Source organism: Toxorhynchites rutilus, chromosome 3 (assembly GCF_029784135.1).
Source record: "Toxorhynchites rutilus septentrionalis strain SRP chromosome 3, ASM2978413v1, whole genome shotgun sequence".
In the NCBI taxonomy this organism is placed as follows: Eukaryota; Metazoa; Arthropoda; class Insecta; order Diptera; family Culicidae; genus Toxorhynchites; species Toxorhynchites rutilus.
Window position 1 is genome coordinate 314,641,598 of NC_073746.1, and position 25,288 is coordinate 314,666,885.

General features: G+C 40.8%; 1 protein-coding gene across 4 annotated transcripts in view; it reads right to left on the reverse strand.

Moving 5' to 3' along the window:
• Positions 1–501: 501 nt before the first annotated feature.
• Positions 502–25,288, reverse strand: part of LOC129774885 (inverted formin-2) — a 215,366-nt gene continuing 190,579 nt past the window's right edge. For 3 of the 4 annotated variants that reach the window (XM_055778929.1, XM_055778930.1, XM_055778932.1), the window contains 7 exons: positions 17,772–18,826; positions 17,605–17,705; positions 17,292–17,541; positions 16,856–17,235; positions 16,333–16,795; positions 15,764–16,080; positions 502–6,599 (listed from right to left, as the gene is read on the reverse strand). In XM_055778929.1, coding sequence (XP_055634904.1) covers positions 4,519–6,599; positions 15,764–16,080; positions 16,333–16,795; positions 16,856–17,235; positions 17,292–17,541; positions 17,605–17,705; positions 17,772–18,826 — 4,647 coding nt within the window. In that variant the 3' untranslated portion in view covers positions 502–4,518. The remainder of the gene's footprint in view (positions 6,600–15,763; positions 16,081–16,332; positions 16,796–16,855; positions 17,236–17,291; positions 17,542–17,604; positions 17,706–17,771; positions 18,827–25,288) is intronic. The other variant, XM_055778931.1, reaches the window with a different exon arrangement.

A 25,288-nucleotide genomic window follows, 5' to 3' on the forward strand; every position in this document is an offset into this window, starting at 1 on the left:
TTTGTTCAACAGTGTAACCGCTTTGCGGTTCTTAGTGTAAATCCAATAGATGAATCATTGCACGAAAAGGCATCGTATCCAGAATAGAAGAAAGAACATGACTTATTCCACGAGGTTATGCACCAAAGAACCAAATTTCAAATCAAGTTTTAGCAGAAGTATCTGAATAATCTGAAAAAGCACAAGTTATAACATAAATTCCTTGAAACGAATTTAATTTTTATGCACCAACATTTGAGAAGGGCGAGTTTGAAAAACTACCTAATTTCAGGTTTCAGGTTTCACTATTTTTATGATTCTTGAGATACCTTTGCACTTACTCAACCTAACTTCAATGTCTCTATACCATCAAATGGATATTTAAATTCGTGGGTAGACCTAGGTTTCATTTTGTATTTTTTGAGAAACAAGCATTCGAAAAACATGTATTTTGAAGCTTATCAGACGAATTTATGTTTAAACCATTTCTATACTTGGGTTTCTCTTAGCAAACAATGAGGGTCAACAAACCACAAAATTTAGTTGAAATCGGTCCACAAATAGAGGAATATGAACTGTCTGCAATAGTTTTTGTCACGCCACGAAAAAAAAACCATTCATACAAGCGTGACATGACAACATTTTGTCTCACTACAAACACTTATTTTGCGTTTTCATGTATAAATTACACAAAATTAAACGATGTTATAGTAAAATTGAGAAAATTTCCATCAAAAATCATCAGTTGGAGAATATTTTGTAATTAGATTGGCTTGGATTGGCCTGACTTTTTATTTTTATTAATTACAGTTCCTTTTCTAAACATACAAATAAGCTTTTTTCTATGATTTGTTAATAATAGATGTAAGCAGATTCAAGAATAAAGATATAATCTTGTTTCGACTTCCGGTTTGTGATAATAGTATAAAATGATATGGAAAGATATGGAAAATCCATATGATGAATCCATAATAATATAGATTCACCCAATAGGATGAAATGGTCTTAACGTTTGCATTAAAAAAAAAATGCCGATTTTTCATGGGTTTACCTCAATGTCTTGGAAAAAAGGTAATGAAGATGGTCGAGTTTCGAGCGACATAGCATGCACTGCCATAACTATTTCGCAAATAGTGACGTCAGTCGTTGTATTCATCTTTGATTGCCCACCGCATCTATGTAAAAATGGTATTTTCAGGAAGTAATTTATCAATTACAAACGTTAATTTTTGTAGAGCTCCCGCTGACTATGAGACTAAAGTGTTATCGTGGAGTGAATATTAGTTAAATCACGTCGAAAAAGGCGGATAAAAGTGATATTTCCTTGCGGCATTTTCACTCCCTCACGTTCATAGAAACAAAAGAAGTTATCGTTATTTTACCGTTATAAAGTTGATTTTTCGAAGGCTCTCAGTGTCGGTGTGCATGTTGTGAGATAATAATCGCCAATTTATCAAAATTTCACCGAAAATGTTACTGTTTTTGAGAACTAAGCATACGGCTGCTCTCTGGACATTTTACCACATGAATAATCGAAATAAGCCACGATATAATTGTCATCTGTTAAAAAACAACCAGTTGAATGATCTCATGAGAATTTTGGCTCAAATTATCATGCAACCGTGAGTACTGTCAACATTGTTTTCCTTCTTCCATATACATTCCATATTGAATGCAAATAATTACGACACGATATTTTGTTAGCCAATACAGATACACTTCGCCTACTGCTCCACCTGGCTCCACAGGTACGTATAGTCATTGGGTTTACCTTCTGACTCACTGACGAAACTCTCCATGCAGCATCAATCATAGTAACCCAATTAAAACATACATTTTGTTGGAGTCCCAACTGATTTTGAATATAATGTGGAAGCGTGCAGAGGATATAAGTAGAATCACGTCGCAAAAGGTAAATGAAAAAAATATTTTTGTTTTTTATTTTCACTCCCCCACGTCCATAGAAACAAACGAACATTCATTATTCTAAGGATACTGAGTTTATACGTTGAAGGTTCTCAGTGTCGGTGTGTGTAACAGTCTTTAATTGAGCACAATTTTAGCGAAAATTCTACTGCTTTCGAGAATTAACAATACGACTGCTCTCTGGACCTTTTCACCGCTTAAATTGTGGAAATAATTCCCAATACAATTGTCATCAGTGAATAAACCAACGGTTTGAACATTTCTAGGGACATTTGGCTCAAATTCTCATAAAACCGTCAGTATTTTGAACATTGTTTTGGTTCTTCCATATACATTTCATATTGAATGCAAATAACTACGACACCATATTTTGCTTACATATATGATTCGCCTACTGCTCCACCTCAATACGTGCCTCATTGAGTCGAACTCTAACCGTGATGGCGAAAACAGTGAAGTTAATCTAAAACATATTGCCACTGTTGGACAACAATCAGAGCGTCGAAAGAAAGCCCAGTTCTCTGAGCGACAAGAAGCTCCAAAGGATGCTGAAGAGGAAGATCGAGGGAAAAGTGGCTACATCGCTGCGTGCGCTTGGCTGGAAGGTCGGTGCAACCGGCCAAACAGTTAAAAAGTATGTGGCGAATGAAGATACATGTCAGGAAGCGGAAGTCCCGTCCACTAGTCTCGGAGCTGCAGGCAATGACGCAGCGGTAGCGGCTGAATAAGATGATCAAGTTGATTTCCCCGGCGATTCGCGACGTGGCGGTGGTGACGGATGACGAGGTCTATCTCACCCTGGATGGCAACAACTGGCAGGGCACTTCGTATTTTACTTTCCCCATGAAGGAAGCTAGCTCCGAAGTGAAGTTTATTTCACACCCCAAGTTCCCTAAGCTGCTGTGGCTGACAATCTGCGAGAAGGGGATGTCAAAACCGCTCTTCTTTAGCCCTGGACTGGTCGTGAACGGAGAAATTTATAGTACGAAGTGCCTGCGGAATGTTGCGTCGTTCATTAAGAAATACCATAAGGGCGGAGACCTGGTGTTCTGGCCGGATCTGGCGTCGGCCCATTGCTTGAAGCGATCGTTAGAGGAGATGGAGCGGCTGAATATCGATGTGGTACCCAAGTCGGCGACCCTACCCAGCCTCCCCCAGCTGCGTCCCATCGAGAATATTTTGGGCAAACTTGAAGCGTAAAATCTACTCCAACTATTTTGTCACGAAAACTGAGAAGGAATTGATAAATAAAACGAAGAAAGAACTCAAAAACATACCTACACGCATGTTTTCGTCCGCCATGGCGAATGTTCCGGTTAACTGCCGGAAGACCGCTCACAAGGGCGTACATTTTTTTTGCAAGTAAGATTATGTAATTATCTTCCATGGGAAATTCATCAAACTCAATTATCTGTATTAGTTTTTTATCACCATCCGAAAAAGTCCATTTTTTAAATGCAAACGTTAGCCTTAGAGTGACGCATGTACGGTCAACGGTCAAAGTCAACGTCATCTTCACCACGCAAACATAAACACTCTTGTACAGGTACTCGCACATACACACACAGATGCATACATAGAGTTAATCAAAAGTTCCTGATAGCAAAATCAAATGCGTTCCCCCGGAGGTGAGCGCTGCCCGATGGGTCAGGCTTGTGTGAGCCTTTGATGGCAGCGTCAGAGTGAACGGGTTAAATAATTATGAAGCAAAAACTGGGGATCGGTCTCGGACAACCTTTTGAAAGTCAGTTCAAAACCACTCCGACTTTTTCCAAAAGACGGTATGCCGTGTACTACAGGTAATAGGTAGATTCAATTTATATAGCAATTATAAATGTGGAGGCTGGAGGCAGAGCGTATTGTCACGTCACAAAATGCCGATTTTTGCATTTTGAAAAACTGAATATACAGAAATCTACGTTCATCTTCTGTTGTCAAATACAGAGTTCATTTGTATATTTCGAAAAGGAACTGAAAATACAATATTAATGTTAAACAGTCGGAAACCGCAAAATGTCAGGTCACAAAATATTGTCCAACTGATGATTCTTGTAGGAAATTTTCCCAATCTTACTTTGACATTATTTACTCTTTGGAAATCGTGTGTTTTATACATGAAAACGAGAAAAAAACTGTTTTTAGTGTGTCAAAACGTTGTCACGTCACGCTGGAGTGTGCCACATGTGCTTTTTCAAAAAGTGAAGACCTCCTAAATTTCACTCATGGCAACCATCACGGAACTATCGGAACTGTAAACCGGTCCAAATTTAGTTCGATGCCGTTAGTGCAATGACTCATAGTGTTTAACAATCGTTTGGTGGATTTCCTAAACGAGGACGCATCATTAGTTTTGTTTTGTAAATAATTCGAAAAATATGCATTTCGCTCGAAAAATATGCATAGCAGCAATTTGATTATCATCTACTAGTCTTATAAGCATACAAAAATATAAATCGAAACGAATTGTCTGTTGGCCGTTTTGAACTGAGTAGAGTTTACGAAGCGTGGATCAGTGCAACTTAACTGGACGGAGATTTCAATTCAGAGATGAAACAGTGAAGGGTGGAAGAATGAATCCTGATTATGAGCTCAAATGTTGATCATGGGCGATAATTACTTCTCTTTGATCTTAGTGGTACTGGAAGTGGTTGGTCGCATGAAGCCGCCGGATCGGGTTGGGTTACTTCGGGCGCTGCTGACTCTCGATGTCGCGCTTCCCGTAGATGAGCTGGCGGCTCCCGAGTTTGCAATACTGGTATTGCTAGCGGTTTTGACGTGCAATCGACTCCGTACGGTGTTTTGATTTTGGTTTTCTTTAAAGCTTGTACTTGATCCCAGTCCGCAGGATCCAATAGATTTCAGGGGAGGTTTTCTAGCGGCGGCTGCGGCAGCAGCAGCCGAGGGCCCTATACTCGAACCGCTAGAACTACTTCGACTAGCAGGTGTTCCTGTGAGAGGTGTCCTCGATCCGCTCGCATTGGGAGGTCTCTTGATGGGTGAACTGTGCGCCGAAAGTGATTTTGGTGGAACGGTCGAACTTGGCTGCGCACTTGAAGTGGTCAGAGGCGATGACTTGGGACGTAATGGCACCTTTTTGACTGTGTTTGTAGAAACGGCACTGTTCAGCGAGGAGCGCGATGAACGGAGACTCGCTCGCGAATTGCTTCTTTCGACATCGAGCAATTGGTTCTTAGCCGCACTCGTTGCTGCGCTCGCTGGCGAATCCGATTTTCTCATCGAATTCGTACGACGTGGTAACAGATTCCTATTGACTAGAGAGGGCGGAGTTCCACGCAATGATTTGCTACGTTCCAGAGCGGATTGGTTTTTGCTTATCAGAAGACTCGGTAGATTCGGATTGACTTTGACTGAGACCTTCTTCGGACTGGAATCTATCCCACTAACCGAAGGTCTTACAACCTTTTTGTTCCTGGAATCCGATCCATAATCATTGCAGGAAGACGTACTATCCTTACCGTGTGATGGGGTATCGGATACTAAGCTCTGTGTTTCCTCGAATCCTTCATCGTTTAACTCATGGGTAATCACCTTAACACTACATGGCACCTCCCGAGCTATCTCCTTCGGCGGACTCCAACTCCGTTCCGGCGTAGGTGACTTCAGACTTCTTATGGCCTGTCGTACGTCATCCTGGCTAATCCTACTCATATTCCTGGCTGTTCTTGCCGGTCTTACTCCTCCTTCCGAGATTTTCACTCTCTCATCCACACTACCCGTGCTGTTGAGCTTATCTTGCCAACGCTTCAGCCGTAGTTCTTTCTGCTTGTCGTTGCATTCAGAGTCCCCTCCTGCGGCCACAACGGAGTTTCTGGCGGCTTCCGACAGTAGCGGATTGTCCGGTAGCGATTCCGGCGAGGTAGTTTCGTTGCCACTGCTCAGATCGACGGGCCGCTTGAATCGTCGCGTTCTTCGTGTCGACGAGAAGCGATCGAACTGCCCATCGCCCAGTATCTCCTGTTCGGTTAAGCCACCGATCGTTCCACTCTTGATTTCGGATTCGTTTGTTTGGTCGCTGGGAGTGTGAACTTTGCGACACGAGTTACTATTGCTGCTGCTTTGATGATCCCGGTTGAAACTTTTCCGGATTGAGGGTGGCGTTTCGATGTTATCCGAATCGATTTCTATTTTATTGTTCGTTTGCTCATCGTAGATGTGATGCGTTCGTCGTGCTCTTCGCGGTGGTGCCACCAGATGTGGCACACCTTCTGGCAGCTGGCTATCGCTAGCACTTGTGCAGGAGGAATTTATCGAGGATATCGTGGATGAGGCATTGCCATTTGGTCGGATGTATATCGATTGCTTGTCCGCGGCTGAACTGGGCTTCGATTTCGCGGGCTCGTTACCGTGAACTTGACGTATGTAGATCGATTGCTTGTTGTCATCGTGTGCGCTCGTGCTCGTTTGCTTTGGTGAGGTGACTGTACTCTCGGGCTGGGAGCTATTGTCCGAGCCTCGGCGGATGTAGATCTGCAGCCGGTCTGAAGGAGGACGTTCTCCGAGGGATTGGATCACCGATTTGCGCTTGTCCTCCTCGAGTATCGACTGGAGATTTGAGCTGGGTGTTGTACCTTCCCGCGAACGCTGCCTGCGGTATCGTCGGTCGTCCGAATTTTCCTGACTATTCAAGCTCGATTTACGCCAAGCCGTTTTGTCTTGGCTGGATGGGGCAGCACCTGAAAAGGTTCAATAATGGAGAAGGTATTAGTAAACGTAATTTTTGCACGCACAGATATTCTTGGGTTGGTTTTTTTTTTTCAAAATTCATTGTTATTCTGGCCAACCGATAGAAGTTTCTCGGGCAATAAATTAGCAAGTATTTGATGATATCTATAGAAGAATTTGGCGTTTAAATCAATGTCTAGTTGGTTGGTTGATTGGTAGAAGTACGAAATAAGAATTGATCTCTTGATAATTTTTTTCATATTAGTTGGCACCATACTTTTGATTTTGATTCGAGAATAAGGTTCAAAATATGCAGTTTAAGTGAGATGAAAGTTGTAGTAGGGCTTTCAATGAGGCAATAAATTCTCTCTTTTGGATACTGACTTTTTGGAGTTCTACGATTAGTTGGGTGTCTGATGCTTCTAGTTACGGCTTGGGTGGAGTTATTGCTCATTCAGTTGATGAAGTTGAGAAGTTGAGTTGGAGTCTGTTTCACGTCTTTTTCGTTAAATGTCGCACAGAAAAATTATCCTATAATTCATTTGTAGGCGTGACTTTTGTCTGTACTATTGAGAAATTCCATAAATACTTTTTGGGCAGAAGTTCATAGTTTACACTGGCCGTAAGCTCCTTATAGGGATCCTCGGTAAAGCTAGGAAAAAAACAATTTTTGTGACTAGACTTCAACTTTTTATTTTGGAACTGAATATTTACGATTTTAAAGTCAGGTATAAGCCTTCTGCTAAAATGGTAAACGCGGATTTTTGTTCTAGGTTGCCATTGCAGGAAATGGTTCGTAGTGAACTTGATAGAGAGACGGTTAGAAGTATAATTGTTTCAAAACAACTTCCCTTAGATTATCCGAAAGTTGTCAGGCAAACTAAGAAGGATATTTTCTCCAGAAAATAATTTCATTTCTGTAAAATGGTTGGCCAAAAAAGACTGATAAACAGTTTGTAAATAATTTCGCAAATCAGCAAGATAAAATTGTGGTTCCACTGGTTTTATAAGGAAAAAGTCTGAAACTCTGCATGCCAACCACGCCAGTATTGTGAAAATGAAGCAATTGGCGTGAAGGTAAGTTTACTGGTTCGGGATAAATAGTTATATTGGATAATTTGCGCCTGGTTGTGACCAGAAATGCCAACCTCCCTGGTTTTTCTGGATTTTCCAAACTTTTTGTCACGTTTCCTGATATCCTGACAAACACTCAATTTTCCCTGATTTCTATAAAATGATCCTGATTTTTCCAGATTTTTGTACTTTTCATTTTATCAGAAAGAAATATATAATAAACACACTAGAATCCTTTCCAAAATTCTTCTGGTACAAATATGTGCCTAACTTTTTTATCATACATATTGCTAGTTGTAAATCGACTGAATAAGCCTGAAATAAGACTGAATGAGACTGAAAAATCCCGAATTATATTCACATCACTCAAATCAGATTCAAGATTCAAGAGAAATCAGAGATCAAGATTTTCAAAATTGTGCTGGATAATTTCATGAGATCAGAATATATCAAAAATTTAAGGAAGACTAACGAGATTAAGATGGAGACACAACATTACCTTAAAGTGGATGATGTGTATGTAGGAGTAGCCACAAATATATTGATGAATTACCCAAGAGAGATAATTTGTTTTCAAAGTCAATATAATAAGATTTATATAATCGAACCAAATAACGTAAACAAATGAAAACAATCGTCAATTCTTCCTCTGTTGATTTCCTTTTTTTGGTGAGTAAATATTCAGTCCAAAATATGAACTATTAATACAGATACATTCTGAATATAGATTTTTCTGTAATTGACTATAGTGCTGCAGGTTTTTGAAGAAAAATATTGACGATCAAAAGATCCGAGGACACGCTGGCTCATCCACTTCTGGGAGAGTTTATACCATGCTTATCATTTTTTCCACATACCTCAACATCAGCTGAATGACTTTTCTCTCAATTCAATCTTAATAAAACGAAGATCAAAAGAATAGACTAGAACGAAAACAATGAAAGAAATGTTAGGCACTAAAAATTATGTCGAGCTGAACAAAAAAGATAAGGTTCCGTTATATTTCGCAGCAATAACATCTGAATACATCAAAATCGGTATATGAAACATTCAGAAAAAAAAAATTGAATAATATATATAAAGTTCATCTGAGGTGGAAAGCCACCTCAGATGAATAACAAACTGAAACTATGAGCAAGAATAATCCTCGGGACACAAATAAAAAAGCAGATTCTCTACAGATACTTAAAACAACCGTTCATGTAGATCTGATGAAACTAGGCTACGTGAGTCGTAACGATGCGTGAGTTCCACAGAATTTTTTCCAAAAAAACTCATCTCGGAGCATCTCGGTCTGCGATACGCTTTAAAAACGTAATGAAAAAGCTGTTTGGAAGAAAATCGTGACGGGTGATAAAAATGAATCATTTACAACAGTGTTGAGCGGCTGAAAACTTTGGGTTAGCGAAATAATTAGCTAACCATAAAGCCGATCTTTACCCGAAGGAAGTCATACTCTCCGACTGGTAGGATGGAGAAGGTATTCTGGATTATGAGCTTCTACCAAGCAACCAGTCGATACATTGCCACAAGTACTGCTCGAAGGTGGACAACTTAAACCGATCCAGAACCAAAGTCCGGATTTAGTCAATGTGTCTTTATGTCTTCTTGATAACACTACAAATTATTTTTGAGCCTGGTCGGGAATTGCTATTCCACCAGCTGAACTAACCTTCAGCTTATTTTAGGATCAGGTTCAGGTCCTTGCAAAATTCTCTCAAGGGAAAAAACTTCGACTCTATGGTCAGTGTCTGATGGTGGCCTCCATTCAATTCATATAGTTTTGTAAACTTTCTACAACGACAAGGATTTAATGTTCTGAAAACAAGCTGAGCGTTTTGGACGTACTGTTAATAAAGTTCTGAAAAGGTTCTTATTAGAACCATAATTTGCTGACTTAGACTTAGAGCGTCAAATAAATATATCTTTGATTAATTATCGTAATAATTGTTGGAGAATTTCCATGGAAAAAAACTATGGATGGGTTATACCTATGATATAACCGCAAGGTTGACGTGGGACAGCCGTTGGCTTAGTAATCAATTGTATTTCTTCAATTAGCAATAATCCCACCTCGGATGTTCCTCATTGGGTACGATATCGCCGCAGCGCAGTGCTATCTTTTGTGTATTGATTAAATTATTGATTAAAATAGTGAATGAATGAAACTATTTACGAATTCAAATGCAAACAAATCTCAATTTCATGCATTATGATAGTGGTTATCGCAGTAAATAGTTATCAACATTTTGCCTAATCATCAAACGGTATGCATAGAAGTTCAGTGAGCTGGCGACATGAAGAGATATCTTCCAATGCAGTCTTGAATAATCGAGCCAAAGCGTTGCATTTGTACCCGCTTTTGAAAACCGTGATAGCAAAACGAATTCTGTAGTGTAAAAATGTTTGGGGGTATAAAAGTATTGCTGACTTGAATGTATCTGCAATGCCGATTCTCCCAACTTTTTGTTTTCGGAATCTGTATTGGGGAAACACATTCCGGTTTGCAAAAATGCAACCGAGTACAAAAGTACTCGTAGTTTGCATCTTTCCCCAGACTTCATGGTTTTGAAGTCTGTGTTAGGGAAACATTCCAATTTGCAAAAACGCAAACGCGTACGTTCCCACTGCTTGCATCTAAATTTCTATGCCGTTTTCCACAGGCTCCATGGTTTTGAAGTCTGTGTTAGGGAAACATCCATCTATTTCAGCGATCGTACCTCAATCGTTGCGCAATCGTAACTGAGTGGATTTCCGAGCGGTACTCGCTTATATACCGATTGGTGTGATTTCAATAGCCTGTTTTGAAAGCAATTTTAGAACTTTTGAAACAAGTTTGTGGATCAAAAAGTAACAAGCATATAACGTGTAGAAATTTTATCTTTCGAATGAAGTGTTTGTCAAACCATTTCGTTCAGTTGTTTAGGTTTCGTTTTCGAAACTTTGAACTTACACCCCAGTATAGAAATGCAAGACGTAGTCCTACGTCAAAAAAAAAAAAAATTCATTTAAACAAAAATCATTGATCGATTTGCTTAATACTAAAAATCACTACAAATACAAACTTTTAATACCACAAAATACATTTGATGATGTGAACGAGCCAAGGATTGAGTCGAAGATTTCGATCGATCCTATGGACAAGTTAAATTTCATGCCATTTATTTATTTATTTAGGCTTATCAGCATCTTAGCTGTAACAGAGCCGGGTTTTAATCGTGTACATGCTACATGTTTATGGTTTCTATATATTGTAAATAACACAGTAGAAGCCATTAAGGCGTAAGAGTATTTTTTCTGTTCCATCACATTGTGGTACATTACACAGTAGTTGGCATTTAGGCGTATGAATATTCTTTCTGTTGTTCCATTGTTCAGCAGACCGGACAGCGGAGAAAGTTGATGTGATCATTTTTGGGTTAGTAACCCTTAGAAGTGCTCCCGTGGCCGAGTGGTTAGCGTCAAACCTAACATGCCGGGGGTTCGGGTTCGATTCCCGTTCTGGTCGGGGAAATTTTTCTTCAAAGAAATTTCCTCTGACTTGCACTGTGGTCACGCGTATTCTAGAGCTTGCCACTCAGGATGCAATCATGGCGTGTTATTTGGCATAGAAATCTCAACTAAGTACTAATGAAAATGACGCAAGTAATACTACGTTGAGACGGCGGAGTTCCTCTAGGAACGTTAGTGCCATATAAAAAGAAGAAGCAGAACCCTTTATAAAGCCGTAAAAACTAGGTAACGAATCGACTCCAACTTCAGAGAACATAATCACATAACACATATATTATTTTTAATTTTTAATAATATAGTATATTATTAAAAATAAACTATTGGAACAGCTGAAATAATTGGTGGCTAAATAATTGCCACTGCTTTTCAACCCAAAAAAACACTGTTTGCCGCTGCCATGTAAAATCACTTTTTGGGCCTTTTGGTTATGTAAAAATCAAAACAATATTCTTAGCGCAGCAAGATTTTTTTTTCATATAGAATTACAAAGAAAAAATTGGAAATTTGAATTTTCCATCCATACACTTGCATTTTCAAATAATTTGAACAGAATTTTCTGCCAACGCTCTAAAATCGCGGTCTTGTCGCATAAAAATGTCTCCCAAATTAATATATTAATACTAGCTGACCCGGCAAACGTTGTGTTGCCATAAAAATTATTTCTATTGAAATGTTGGTTGTTAAATAAAAAATAACTAATGTATTGTAAGTGTGTTTAAACGTTTTAACGATCGACATATACGTGAAACGTTCGTTACTCTTGTGTTTGACATACCGAGGAACAGAGCGCCAAGTCGATGACCACCAACAAAAATTGAAAAAAAAAACACAAACCATTCTTTGTATTCCAGTCCCGATGTATTTCATTAACGAATCTGAAGTGAAAATAGGAATATATTTTTGCCGTAAAGTAGACAAATTAAATGAACAATATCAATATAAATTTCCTTGTTGCAAATGTATTTGTAGCTCTTCATCGAACCACAGAACTCAACATTAATATGAGTATTGAATGTTTTGCTCAGCTGAGGCGAACATGGCACTGCTGAACGATTTTCCATGTCAATGTCTGCGTTGTTAATTTTTATGAATGATTGTCTGTCATTGTCAGTTTTTAGTCGTTGATATATTGGAAATCCATCTAAGGTTGCGGTCGTGTTGCGTTGGTGAATTCTTTGAGAAAATTGATGTACATTTTCCATCTGCCATGCAAGGCTATAAAAGTTTTAGATTACCGCACGGTCATGAACCATGCTTGTGGTAACAATATCGAACAATAAAAGCAATTTTAAGTTGTTGAAATTTGAATGAAAATTTTTATTCGATGTTGTTTCAATACTTAGTAGACATAGTCCTGACCATAACTTAACAATTATCTATTGATCTCCTTACATTGCAACAAATATCATTCAAAATATGAAATAATTATCAGAGACTATTCTTGTTCAAGATACCTGAAGAGAATGTATTATTCTGCTACACAGAACACACAAAAGAGCCATATTTCATTTTTTGTTTGTTTTAGAAGCGTGCTTATTTCTCTCGAAAATTCATAACAATTTACGCTTCACAGAAATGGAACACGAAGCTCAATGACTGGAATTTTTGAAGAAATTACACTATCGATTTCCTTAGGGTGTATTTTGTCGATTATCCAAATTAAAAATGTGTATATAAGGTAATCCTATTTTTTTGTAATTTTGCCATCCAGCCGAATACATTCAGCAAGGTGTAGAACCGATAAATGTAACGTTGTAATGAAGCTCGTTCTACCATTCATTTTTTTTTTTGTTTGTACACACGTTTTGTAATATCATGACAATGCATGTGTTTAGACCTGACAATAACAAAGGCTGCGTCGGCGTTGCTCATGATAGCGTCTGGCAAGTGAGGGTATTTTTCCTCACACCGCTTCTGATTGTTTAGAATCGCAGTCGTTCGCTCTCTACCTCTATATCGTTCGCAAGTCATTCTACGTTGAAATGGTGAACGTTAGGAACATTAGAAACATTATTACCATTGAAGAAGAAGATGGAGAGTGTCGTTTGAACGGTGGGTGTCAACGATGAACTCCAGATTGTTGTTTCTTCTTCAAATCACATTTTCTCGCGTGATGAAAATTACGTGATCGTCACCTTGCAAACCGAGCATGTATGATATGAAGAATTTCAATAATTCATTATGTTTATTCAAAAAGTTCTCCAGCTCGCTGGCAATACGCATGGCTTTAGCCGAATTAAGGTTATTGGCGCATGTGAGGATGAATGTTCAATGAAGTGAACGCGCCATATGTCATTTAACTACGTCAATAAATTCGCTCTCTTTGGAAAACAACCTACGGGTCGATTATTTGAATATTATGTATACCAAAATAATAAAATAGCGGTTAAAAATAGGAGATGGGGGTGAACCTTTGAGGTTATATATAGTTTTATGCCAAATTTGAGGAAAAATAGAAATCAAAATTATTTAGATTTTTTTTGCATAGGGCCACCCTAATCGGTATTAAACATATGGTAATTGGTACTCTAGCGGTATCACATATAGTTTACGTCTTATTCTCATCGTTCGAGCGTTTCGGAGGAGTTCAACCACGAACATCGTTACACGAGAATTTTATATATAAGATTATATAACATTGGAGTATTGCCAGATACCTTTAGAAGTTTTTGTGCGGTAAAGTATTGAAATAATGTTCCAAGCGCATCGAAAAAAAAAATCAGATAAAAAAAATCGATTCACCACATTTTTTAAAATTCACCACAAAAACAATGAATCGATCCAAAAAATCGAAAATCACAATGAAAAAAAAAATCGATCTTCTAAATATCGATCCAGGATCGCCCAATCCTAATGCTGAATACAGTCGTCTTTCGTAAGTCGGCCGTCTAATTGGCAAGTCCTACATGTGTGCTTTGAAGCGGTCCGCTTTTGCTGCGAAATTGCATCATGCTCACAGGTCACCGTTTTGTCGACGACTTCCTTCTCAAACAACACCGATAAGTAGCCTGAGATCTACACGTACACCGTTTGTCGATGTCTGGATAAATCTGCTCTCCGTACAATCTGTGTTTGTCCCTGATCCTTCATAGGTCGTTCGTAGCATATAGGGATTTGAAACTGACTAAAATGTGGTGTGTCGAAAATTTTCAGGCGTGGAAATTTCAATTTTTTCGAACCATTTATGCCACGGATCATCAGTCACGCCGGCCCTGAGTTTGAATATGGTGATGGCATTATTGTAGCGAACTATTCACACGTGAAACACTTCCAATCGAATTTAATTCTACTGGGAAATCTATTGAAATGGTCCAATCAAGTACCTCGATAAAACATTTCAACGTTTGCTAGCCTTCGGAACCCCCAAACCGCTTCATCTCAGTTGAATCATTACTGCCAGTCACATCGTTCCTCCGATCGAGGGTATTGTTGGGGTCTTCCAAAGTATGAACGTTTTTGCAACACTTCTCGTACAGTAATGTCCACCGTTTGTATCCGCTGTGTTCCAGTCGAATTTAACTCTAATGGTGAACTTATTAAAATGGTCCAATCAAGTACCACGATCGAACACAGCAACACTGCGAGATGCACGCCTGTTTGCCTTATAAAGGATAGTGTTGAGTTCAACATCCAGACGTTCATCGTTCAAGCCTCCTGAGGACCAGAGGTTTCCACAGGAGAACCTTGAGCCTCGTGCTATCGATCCAACACACACAGTGATGCGATTTTGGGTCTTCTTTTTGAATTTTGGGCATGGGGCTTGCGACTCTTCTCTTCAGGAACTGAACAGTGCGCCATATCTTCCATTCCTCTTTTGTATCGAGCAAAACCTCTGTATGTTGTACCAAAGCACTGCGTCGATGTTCGGTGGAGAATCCGGTGGAGGTGTCCGGTGGAGAATACCACTGTATTTCTGCATCACATGCACACATTGTTTAGTGCCTTGCCGGCGATAGATTGAAGTGGTGAGGAAAGGTGTAATAATGATGCTGGTGGGACAAAATATAATTGCATCATGGGAGATTCATCAGTTCAACCTCAGCTTTTTGTATTCGCTTCATAGTCCATTCTCAGATTATGCACGAAGCAAGCATACAAGGTACAAAGCTTGTATTGACGCGCAGATGTTAAACAGAAGAGAATTGTCATGATTTGTGTTTGCGAAAAAAAAACATTAATTCTTCGGCCACTGCGAGAGGCTCCTCCTAGTATTTTTCTATTGAGGTTTCAGTATGTTATAAGTTACGGGGACCAAGGAGAAATAGTATATGCTGGATTTTAGGATGATGTGTATCTATGGTAGGTGATTTCGGACTGCGTGATGGATAGCTTTAAGATGATTCATGAAAGAGAACACCAAAATTTTCCAAATATGATTCTTATAACGATTGCCATGAACAAATGAATGAATGTAGTTTTTTACTTAAATACTATTCAACTTATATTTACATCCAAATATATAAATAGGAACTTTTCAGTAGACTCAACAAATGATGTGTTCAAAATGGAAAGCAGGGTCACCGGTGACCCAGAATGCGTGAGCATGGTGCGAAAAACATGAGTGACTGCGCGGGGTTCTGTACATTACCTGCGATAGCTTCCATGGTTCCCACAACGTCAGTCTTCTCGATCGCACTCGATGGCTTCCAGTCCGGATAGACGCGCTTGTAGCTTGTAGCCAACGGCTGGTCCGAAGGATTCGGCTCCGGTGATGTCAGCGAGGGTGGTTTCTCCTCTGGCAGCGGATCCAGTTTGCTGCCCCGATCGCTCTCGTTGTCAGTCTCATACGATCGGCGATTCACCGTCAGTAGCTTCCTCTTCATCTTGTAGTCATCGTTCTGCTTTTCGTCCGCTTCGTTCGCCTGTAGCCACGACTCGATCTTCTGGCGCCATTCCCTGGAAATTCTATTCCGATAAGCATTCGAGAACGGCAAACATTAGGACAGTAGCGCTAATCTCATCTTGAAGTAGAGACCACTTCCCTTGGAGGGAGAATTATTAGTGCCCAAATTTATGGAAGGAGGAGTTTTCCGGTTAGTCACTTACTTCAAAAGAGATAGAACCCATACACGCACACACACACACACACACACACACACACACACACACACACACACACAAATAAACCATGAAACAAAAATCAAGCTTATAGTATACCTCGGTTTGTTTTCTTCCACTGGCAGTGGCTTCGATTCGGCTAGCGGCGAAGGCGAATTCGGACGTTCTCTGTCAGTACCAAAGTCTACATTGAGCAGATCCGGTCGTTTCTTACTACTACTCCCGGAGCGGGCCCGGCGAGCCCACGATCGATCGAGACTGCCGCCGTACGAGACGGATTTCCTCTCTCGACTGCCATTCTCGTGGCCGGACGACCGCAGGAAGTCCATCAGGCTACCTTCATCCTCCTCGGACAGGACCCGACTTCGACGCCTCCGAAGACTACCGTTAGGGGTTATGTCCGGGGAGGCACATTCTTCCCGCATCATTACCGGATCTCCGTTGCTGGTGAACGATCCTATCCGTCGTCGAGACATCGCTGGACTGTATCGCATATCGTACTGGGACTGATCCAGCAGTAGACTGTTTTCAGAATCCGAAACGGGCGTTCCTGGTTGATTAGCTGAAATTGTCCATGAATTGTGAATTACAACCCCCAGAAGCGTAACGCGTCTCATCTTACATTGTCTTCGTTTTATGGCGAGCTGCTCTTCTCGCTGTTTTCGCCGGAGTTGGGCTTGTTCCTCCTGCATCCGACGTTTCGTGTTGTCCTTCACAGCTTGTTGGAACTTCTCGCAGAAATTGTGGAATGTTTTGAAGCACTCCTCCATCTTGAATGTGGCAACATCTTCACAGAAGAAATCGGCCAGCAGTAGGCGCATCCCCTCCAGTTCCTTCATCGCTCGCTGCAGCATTTGAACGTCTCGCTCGGCGGCTGTGATGAAATCCACCATCTGATACTTGATGTCCTCCTCGGTCTTCGGGAGCTCAATCTGCCGCTTAATCTTCTTAATTCGGCTATCGATTGCATTAATTTCGTTACTTATCTGCTCAACGGTCGTTCTGTAAAGGAAATCATGATTACACCCAGTGAATCCCAAGTTTATTTCCCTCCATACTTGGTGGCGTTCTCCAGCGTGGTCATCTGAGATGGAAATTCGAGCAATTCGATATTTTTCTTCTCCGCCTGTAGCGCCACAAAGTGGATCAGGTTCATTCCCGGCTTATTAGCTCGGATGTCCGTCAGTTTCTGCAGAGAGGAAAGCTTCACACCGGCTGCGTTCCCAGCGTATCCACCCGAGTTGAGAAAGTTGCCCGCAACTACCACCATGTATAGCACCTCCTGGAGAGATTTGTTGTTCATCAGATCTGAAACGAGGAGACGTTAGGTTCATTTTTCAGGCTCTTTCCGTTGCCATAGTAGGGACTTACCTTCACTCGCATAAAGCATTGCGTTGATATTCGGTTCCAGATAAATCAGATTCGCTTTAAATTCTTCCTTCAACAACATACTTTCGATTCGTAACTTGTAACTGTTTCGGGGAAAATACAACATGATTAGTTCCAGCATACATTCAGAGAAAGACTGAAAACCCTACTTAGGCACTTGTATAAGTTGCAGCAAAAACTTCTCCGCGTTCCCTAGTCTATTATTGTCTCCGTCGAATGACTTGAGCATCTCAAGTTCGTCAACCTCGGGTAGAATCTTCAACAGACCGCGCAGCTTCTCCGAACCGATGTCCTCGTGTTCACCTTGGCGTATCAGATGGATAATGTCATCGTTGGACGAGCGGAACTGTTTCAGGAATATGTTGACGTTAAGGCTACGCTTTCCGTCCAGAAGTGTGATTTCGTTCTCCTTGCGTGATTTGCGTTCCAGCGTGTCGGAGCCGCTGTTTTCACGACCCAGCTTGGGCGACCCTTGGCTCTGCTGAAGACAGAACAGACCCTCCATCTCGTCCCAGTTGAGATCGGCCATCGGACTGCCCTGGTGGGTGTCCGCCACTATGGACCAAATGTTTGGCTTTCCGATCACCTTCTGTGGGGGAATTTTGTTCCAGTTGATGGTTTTCATCTTGGCCCGCGGTATTGGTGTCTCTTGCTGGGGAAGAGGTTTGATCACCTCGATCTGTGCCTCGGGAGTTTTTGGTCGCGCAAGTTCGTTCGCTTTCACGGACAGCAGATTTGGGGCAGGTGGTGCGGGTGGTGCTGGTGGTACAGGAGGCCCACCGCGGGCTCCGGGACCTCGTGCCATTGGGGGTGGTGGTGGCGGGGGTGCACAGGGAGGTGGCGGTGGAGGAGGGGGAGGTGCCAAGTTAGGAGGAGGTGGTGGCGGCGGCGGGGGTGCTGGCGCAAGAGGTCCTGTAAATGAGTGACCCGAACTTGTGCTGTTTGGTCCTGGTGTTTGGGGACCAACCGATTGCCGCCGGGTAGGGCTAGTGATGTCGTTCCGACAGTGGGGACAGGATAGTTTCTGTATGCTGGGAGCACGTAGCAGGCGTACGGAGGCTTCCTTGTTTTCTAGCAGGGTGGCGCGGTGCACTAGCGTTTCGGCGGTGTCCCAGATGATGTCGCTGATCGGCTCCTTCGGATCGATCTGTAGCAGGTGCTGGAGTATGCTGAGGAATGGTATCTCTTGTGGCGTACCGGCGACCTGTGAATGAGATTAACATTGAGGTCTGTAAACATGGTGACTGATTTGAAAATGTAATGGCGCAGCATTCTTCTTATAGCTTTTAAAGAAAAAAATCCGATCTTCGATCTCTTGCGCGAAGTACAGCCAAAAGACAAGGTACAAAGGAATAAAGGGTGTGTCACATCAAATTGCATCACGGAAAAAACGCTGTAGAAATTCGCCCAGTAGACCGATCCTTTTGAAAATTTTAGACAGTAAAATAAAAACTATTAAACAACTTTTGGCATTTTCTTCTTATTCATACTTCGAGCCCAAGCCCGTATGCTCGCACCTTCCTCTTTACCCCGTCCATAAGGTTCTGTACAACGTCAGGTTCCGATTTGACAACTTTTGGGTTCTTCCGGAGGGCCTGCTTCAAAATCGCCCAATATTTCTTTATTGAGCGAAGCTCCGGCGCGTTGGGCGGGTTCATTTCCTTTGGCACGAAGGTGACCCCGTTGGCTTCGTACCACTCCAACACGTCCTTTGAATAGTGGCACGAAGCGAGATCCGGCCAGAAGATGGTCGGGCCCTCGTGCTGCTTCAATAGTGGTAGTAAGCGCTTCTGTAGGCACTCCTTAAGGCAAACCTCCCCGTTTACCGTGCCGGTCATCACGATGGGGGCGCTCCGCTTTCCGCAAGCGCAGATCGCTTGCCACACCATGTACTTTTTGGCAAACTTGGATAGTTTCTACTTGCGAATCTCCTCTGGAACGCTGAATTTGTCCTCTGCGGAGAAGAACAATAGGCCCGGCAGCTGACGAAAGTCCGCTTTGACGTAGGTTTCGTCGTCCATTACCAGGCAATGCGGCTTCGTCAGCATTTCGGTGTACAGCTTCCGGGCTCGCGTCTTCCCCACCATGTTTTGCCTTTCGTCGCTGTTAGGAGCCTTCTGAACCTTGTATGTACGCAGGCCATCCCGCTGCTTGGTTCGCTGGACGAATGAACTTGACAAATTCAGCTTATTGGCGACATCCCGGACCAAACTTCTCGGATCACGTCTAAACTGCTTAACTACGCGCTTGTGATCTTTTTCACTGACGGAGCATCCATTTTTGCCGTTCTTCACCTTCCGGTCGATGGTTAGGTTCTCGAAGTATCGTTTTAGTACTCTGCTGACCGTGGATTGGACGATTCCCAGCATCTTACCGATGTCCCGATGTGACAACTCCGGATTCTCGAAATGAGTGCGCAGGATTAATTCACGACGCTCTTTTTCGTTCGACGACATTTTTCCAATTATTAATTACATTTACGAAAAATTGACAGTAAAGCATGGCCAACGTGATCTATACACTCTTATCTCATTATAAGCGAAAGCTGAAGATATAATTCCTAAAAATTAAATTTCTACAGCGTTTTTTCCGTGATGCAATTTGATGTGACACACCCTTTAATAGGCTGCCCGTATATGTTCCTCTGGTAACTTCTCCCATTCCCGTCGAATGGCCTGTACCTTTTCGTACCAACCTTGGCTTGCGAGAAATTTCCAAAAGGAAAAGTCTAGAGGATTCGGATCCAGCGATTGAACGTATCATTGTTGGGTAGTGATAATGCATGAGACGGAACAAATGAAACGATGCGGCATTGTCAACGAAACGACATCTTCCTGGTACACAACGGAGTTTACATTGACTCTACTGAAAATACAAAAACATTGATACCCCGCGAATTTTTATTACCACAAATTGGGTTTCCATTAACTCAACGTTCATCTATCATTGCGATAAACTTTGAAACAAAAAAAAAAAATAGACGAAGTTCTACATATCTATTTCCTCAATGACCTCTACCTACAATGTAAATTTCTTTCTCAACAGGAATTAACAAATAATTAACAGTAACAAATAATCATCTGAGGCGTGGTATCCAGAGAATGTGAAGGGTAGTACACCAAAAAATGCGTATTCGCTAGGCGTGGACCCAGCCATGGTTCCGAGGATGAGGATTGTCGTTAAACCAGAAGTGGTAAAATTTGATTGCACGTTAGAAGGTGTGTCCATGTTAATAGAATTACTACTCTATAGAATTACTACGGAACTCGCTTCCGCGGGTAATCCACACCGCGGATCAACTGCTCGCGGATAATAGGGGTTCTACTGTATTTGAATAAATAAATAAAAATTTGGAATTCATTATTAATTGATTTCTATATTTTTTACCGGGAGAGCGCTTGTCTGAATTTAGTGATGTTTCGGGTTATTCGGCGACTTTTTCTGATCGATCATTCAATTTTTGCGGATTCAGGCATTGCTTCCGGGTAAAAAGTGGCATCAAAGTGCAGAGTTGTGTTCTTCGATTGAAAACTGAAGGTGAAAAATAATTCCGCTGCGGTTGCAGTAGCCGTTGCCATCACCATATTACCGATTCGGTTCGGATCCTCTGTTGCCGCTTTTCGAAAGATGCTGCATGGTATAATTGGTGAATAAATTATTAGAAAATCATGTTTTGGGAAAATTACTTGAATATTCCATAAGTTTTTTGAAAATTTCTAGCCCCTGGCGTAATTGTCTTTTTTATAAGTAAGTCGTCTTCATTTTACTAATTCATTCAAAGTATCCTTCATCGGAAGCCACAACCTTAGCCCATCTTTCGGGCAATGCACGCATTCCACGCTGTCTGTTTTTTTCAGGCGATCCAGTTATCAAACCAAGCTTTGATTTCTCCGACGTTATGGACCGGAACAAATAATAATCTGAAGGAGCAATGTCTCAGAAAATATGGCGGATGATGTAGAACCTCCCATTTTTTGCCATAGGCAAAAATCGAAAATGAATCAAAACACGTGTAAGAAAAGCAGTTGTCAAAAATTAACTGAACATTCAAAATAGCCGTACTTGTTAGCATAAGTGAGAGACATGAGTACCAACACAATTCCACAACATAATCTAGGATCGAATATACGTAACCCGCGTAAATTTGAAAGTCGCGATACTTTTTGAACAAACCTCGTATTTCGTTACTGCAATAGGAGATACAGGAGATAAATTTGTTACTATTTAGTATCTTTGATAAAACGAAAACTAGATTTTCAATATTTTGTTTACTGAATGACAGGATAGAATGATTCGAAAGGAGTTGAGCGATCTTGGGTTTCGACAGCGGAAACATGCACATCGATCGAAGTCATCAAAGTTTTATACAAGATATCGTAATTAAGCGGCGAAACCGGCTGAAACAGCGAGTTGCTCAGCTAAACGCCAAAGACCAGCGAAAAGAGCGTCCTGAGCTGGAAAGGCTAACCGGAGGCTAAGGCTAATGAGTTTCGCAGGCCAATTATCACGATTTTCTCGTCACACTCCACTCGTTATCCGGCAAGGACGACGCAGAGGTTGCGACCTTCCACCGAAGTCACCCGAAGACGCCAGATCCGGAGTCATCACCACGACATGTCAGTTGCCCAACCCATCGCCGATAGTCCACACCACGAAATTCTGCTGCTCTTGGAGAGTTTTGGACCTGAAAAAAAGACAACTATCTCCAAGGATTTCCTCCGGAAGCGTATTGAAACGGTTATTGCTAATAACTAAATCGACGATTGACTTAGTTTTAAGTCCAATACTAAGTCTACTAGAGGAATAAATGAGTTTTCTTTGTTAAAAAAGATGCTAAATGTTTTCAAATATTCACACTACCAAATGGTGTTTATGTCGCATACGTAGGCTGACCAAATTGTTCAGGAATAAAAACGGAACACGCAAATAAAAAAATCTTTCACATTTATATTTAAATATTTTATATTTTTTTTTTAAATTTATTGAATGAATAAAACCGAGAATAAGTCCAAACAATCAAACATTCTTAGATGCTATATTTAGTAATGCAGAAACTTACTTTGAATCGGAATGGACTTTAATATAAGGCTGTTATGTTTCTATTAGACTAGCTTTTCATTTTTCAACGTACTCCAACGCAATATTCTGAAAAAAAATTGCATAGTTTGAAGAGCCTCAACCTCCAGTATTTTATCTCAATCAACTAGTCCTACGTCAAGATAACGTCCCTCAGTAAGGGTGCCAGATCAAGAAACATGTCAAGTTTTTATGGAAGAGTTTTATCGTTAACTAGCTGACCCGGCAAACTTCGTGCCGCCCAAAATTAGTTTTTTGTTATCAATACCTTCAAACATTCACGTTTTCTTACTAAACGCAAGCTCATGAGTCCAATCGTAGAACTGTTCATTGATTGATCTTCTAATCGACCCCGTTGAATTTACTTTTTACTCAAAAAATCTTAGTACTTCTACCAAAACCAATCATTATAATATCAGATTATTTTCAGACATAATTCTCGTTCAAGATATTTCAACCACTTGCAAATAACATGTTTCTCCGTTACTTGGAATAAATGTTTGATACAGAAAATATTATATGATAAAGACAGACCCCTCTCCTTTTCACCCCTTAGAGAGGGGGGATGAGTGTCTATTCACCATAGAAACGTTTCGTGCCCCCTAAAATCTTCACATGCCAAATTTGGCTCCATTTGCTTGATTAGTTTTCGAGTTATGCAGAAATTTGTGTTTCATTTGTATGGCAGCCCCTCTTTAGAGAGGGGGGGGGGGTGAGTGTCTAACCACCATAGAAACATTTATTGCACCCTAAAACCTCCATATGCCTAATATGGTTACATTTGCGTGATTAATTCTCGAGTAATGTAGAATTTTTTTTTGTTTCGTTTGTATGGCTGCCCCCCTAAGAGAGGGGGGAGGAGTATCTAACCACCATAGAATCATTTATTGAACCCTAAAACCCTCACATGCCAAATTTCGTTTCATTTGCTTGATTAATTTTCGAGTAATGTAGAAATTTGTGTTTCATTTGTATGGCAGCCCCCTCTTAGAGAGGTTTTTTTTTTTTTTTTTTTCTGTATTATAGTGACTTTCAAAGCTTCTGGCTGGTTCGTCACTTTTACCTTCCATTTTGGAAGAATGTCGGGAGTGAGAATTGAACTCGTGATCTTGAGCGTGAGAAGTATGGGTGTTACCTCCACGCCAGATCGGCTCCACCTCTTAGAGAGGTGGGTGGAGTGTCTAACTACAACAAAAACATTTATTGCACCCTAAAACCTCCATATGCCTGATTTGGTTTCATTTTCTTGATTAATTCTCAAGTAATGTAGACATTTGTGTTTCATTTGTATGGCTGCCCCCCTAAGAGAGGGGGGAGGAGTATTGAACCACCCTAAAAACATTTATTGCATCCTAAAACCTTCACGTGCCAAATTTGATTTCGTTTGCTTGATTAATTCTCGAGTAATGCAAAAATTTGTGTTTCAATTGTATGGCAGGGGGGGGCTTAGAGAGGGGGAGGAGTATCTATCCACCATAGAATCATTCATTGCACCCTAAAACCTCCACATGCCAAATTTCGTTTCATTTGGTTAATTAAATCTCCAGCAATGTAGAAATTTGTGTTTCATTTGTATGGCAGCCCCCCTTAGAGAGGGAGAAGGGGTCTCAAACTATCACGAAAACCTTCCCCGGTACAAAAACCCCCACATACAAATTTTCATGTCGATCGGTTCAGTAGTTTCCGAGTCCATAAGAATCAGACAGACAGACAGAAATACATTTATATATATATATATATATATATATATATATATATATATATATATATATATATATATATATATATATAGATAATTATTTTTTGCTGTCAACGTATGTTGACGGATGAACGGATAACGATTTGCGTACCCTAATGGAAAAATTGGAAATTCTCTGCGAATGTTATGCATTACCCTAATTCACAAATGGTTTAAATTAATAAGAATTGGAAGAATAGCCATTTCCTTGTACATTTGCTCTGTAAATTTCTGTGCTTTCTACACCGAGGATCGAGTGGAGTCGTGAGGTATATTTTTTATATACCACTGCGTGCGTGCATAAAGCGCTCGCTTGAACTGAAAATGCAGCGTTCGTTTATATGGACACTATGAAGAGAGGAGAGGATATTGCAAAAATAGGGTCGTACATGAAGAACGGATTGAATCAGTCCAGAAACAGTTTCTTCTATTTGCACTTCGTAAACTGAACTGGACCTCTTTTCCACTTCCTTCATATGAAGCACACTGCATGCTCATAATACTCCAAGCACTAAAAGAACGCCGAAAATTTGCAATGCTTTCTTCTGTTAATGACTGAATTCCGCAACGAGTACAGTCGGCTGAATTACTAGAAAGTCTAAATTTCAATGTACCTGGGCGTCGACCAAGAACACGCAATTTGTTTCTAACGAAAACATCCAGAACAAATTATGCATGAAAAAACATTGGGTATAAATAAGCCATTCACAATTTCTAATACTCGTTCTCGCTCCAACTAACAAGCATTTGGCAGTTTCTCTGATGTCACACATATAAAGTTCATTTCGGGAAACGAATAAAATCTTTATCGAAAACGATTGGACCTCAAGCTTTTCGTCGACATTTTAAAAT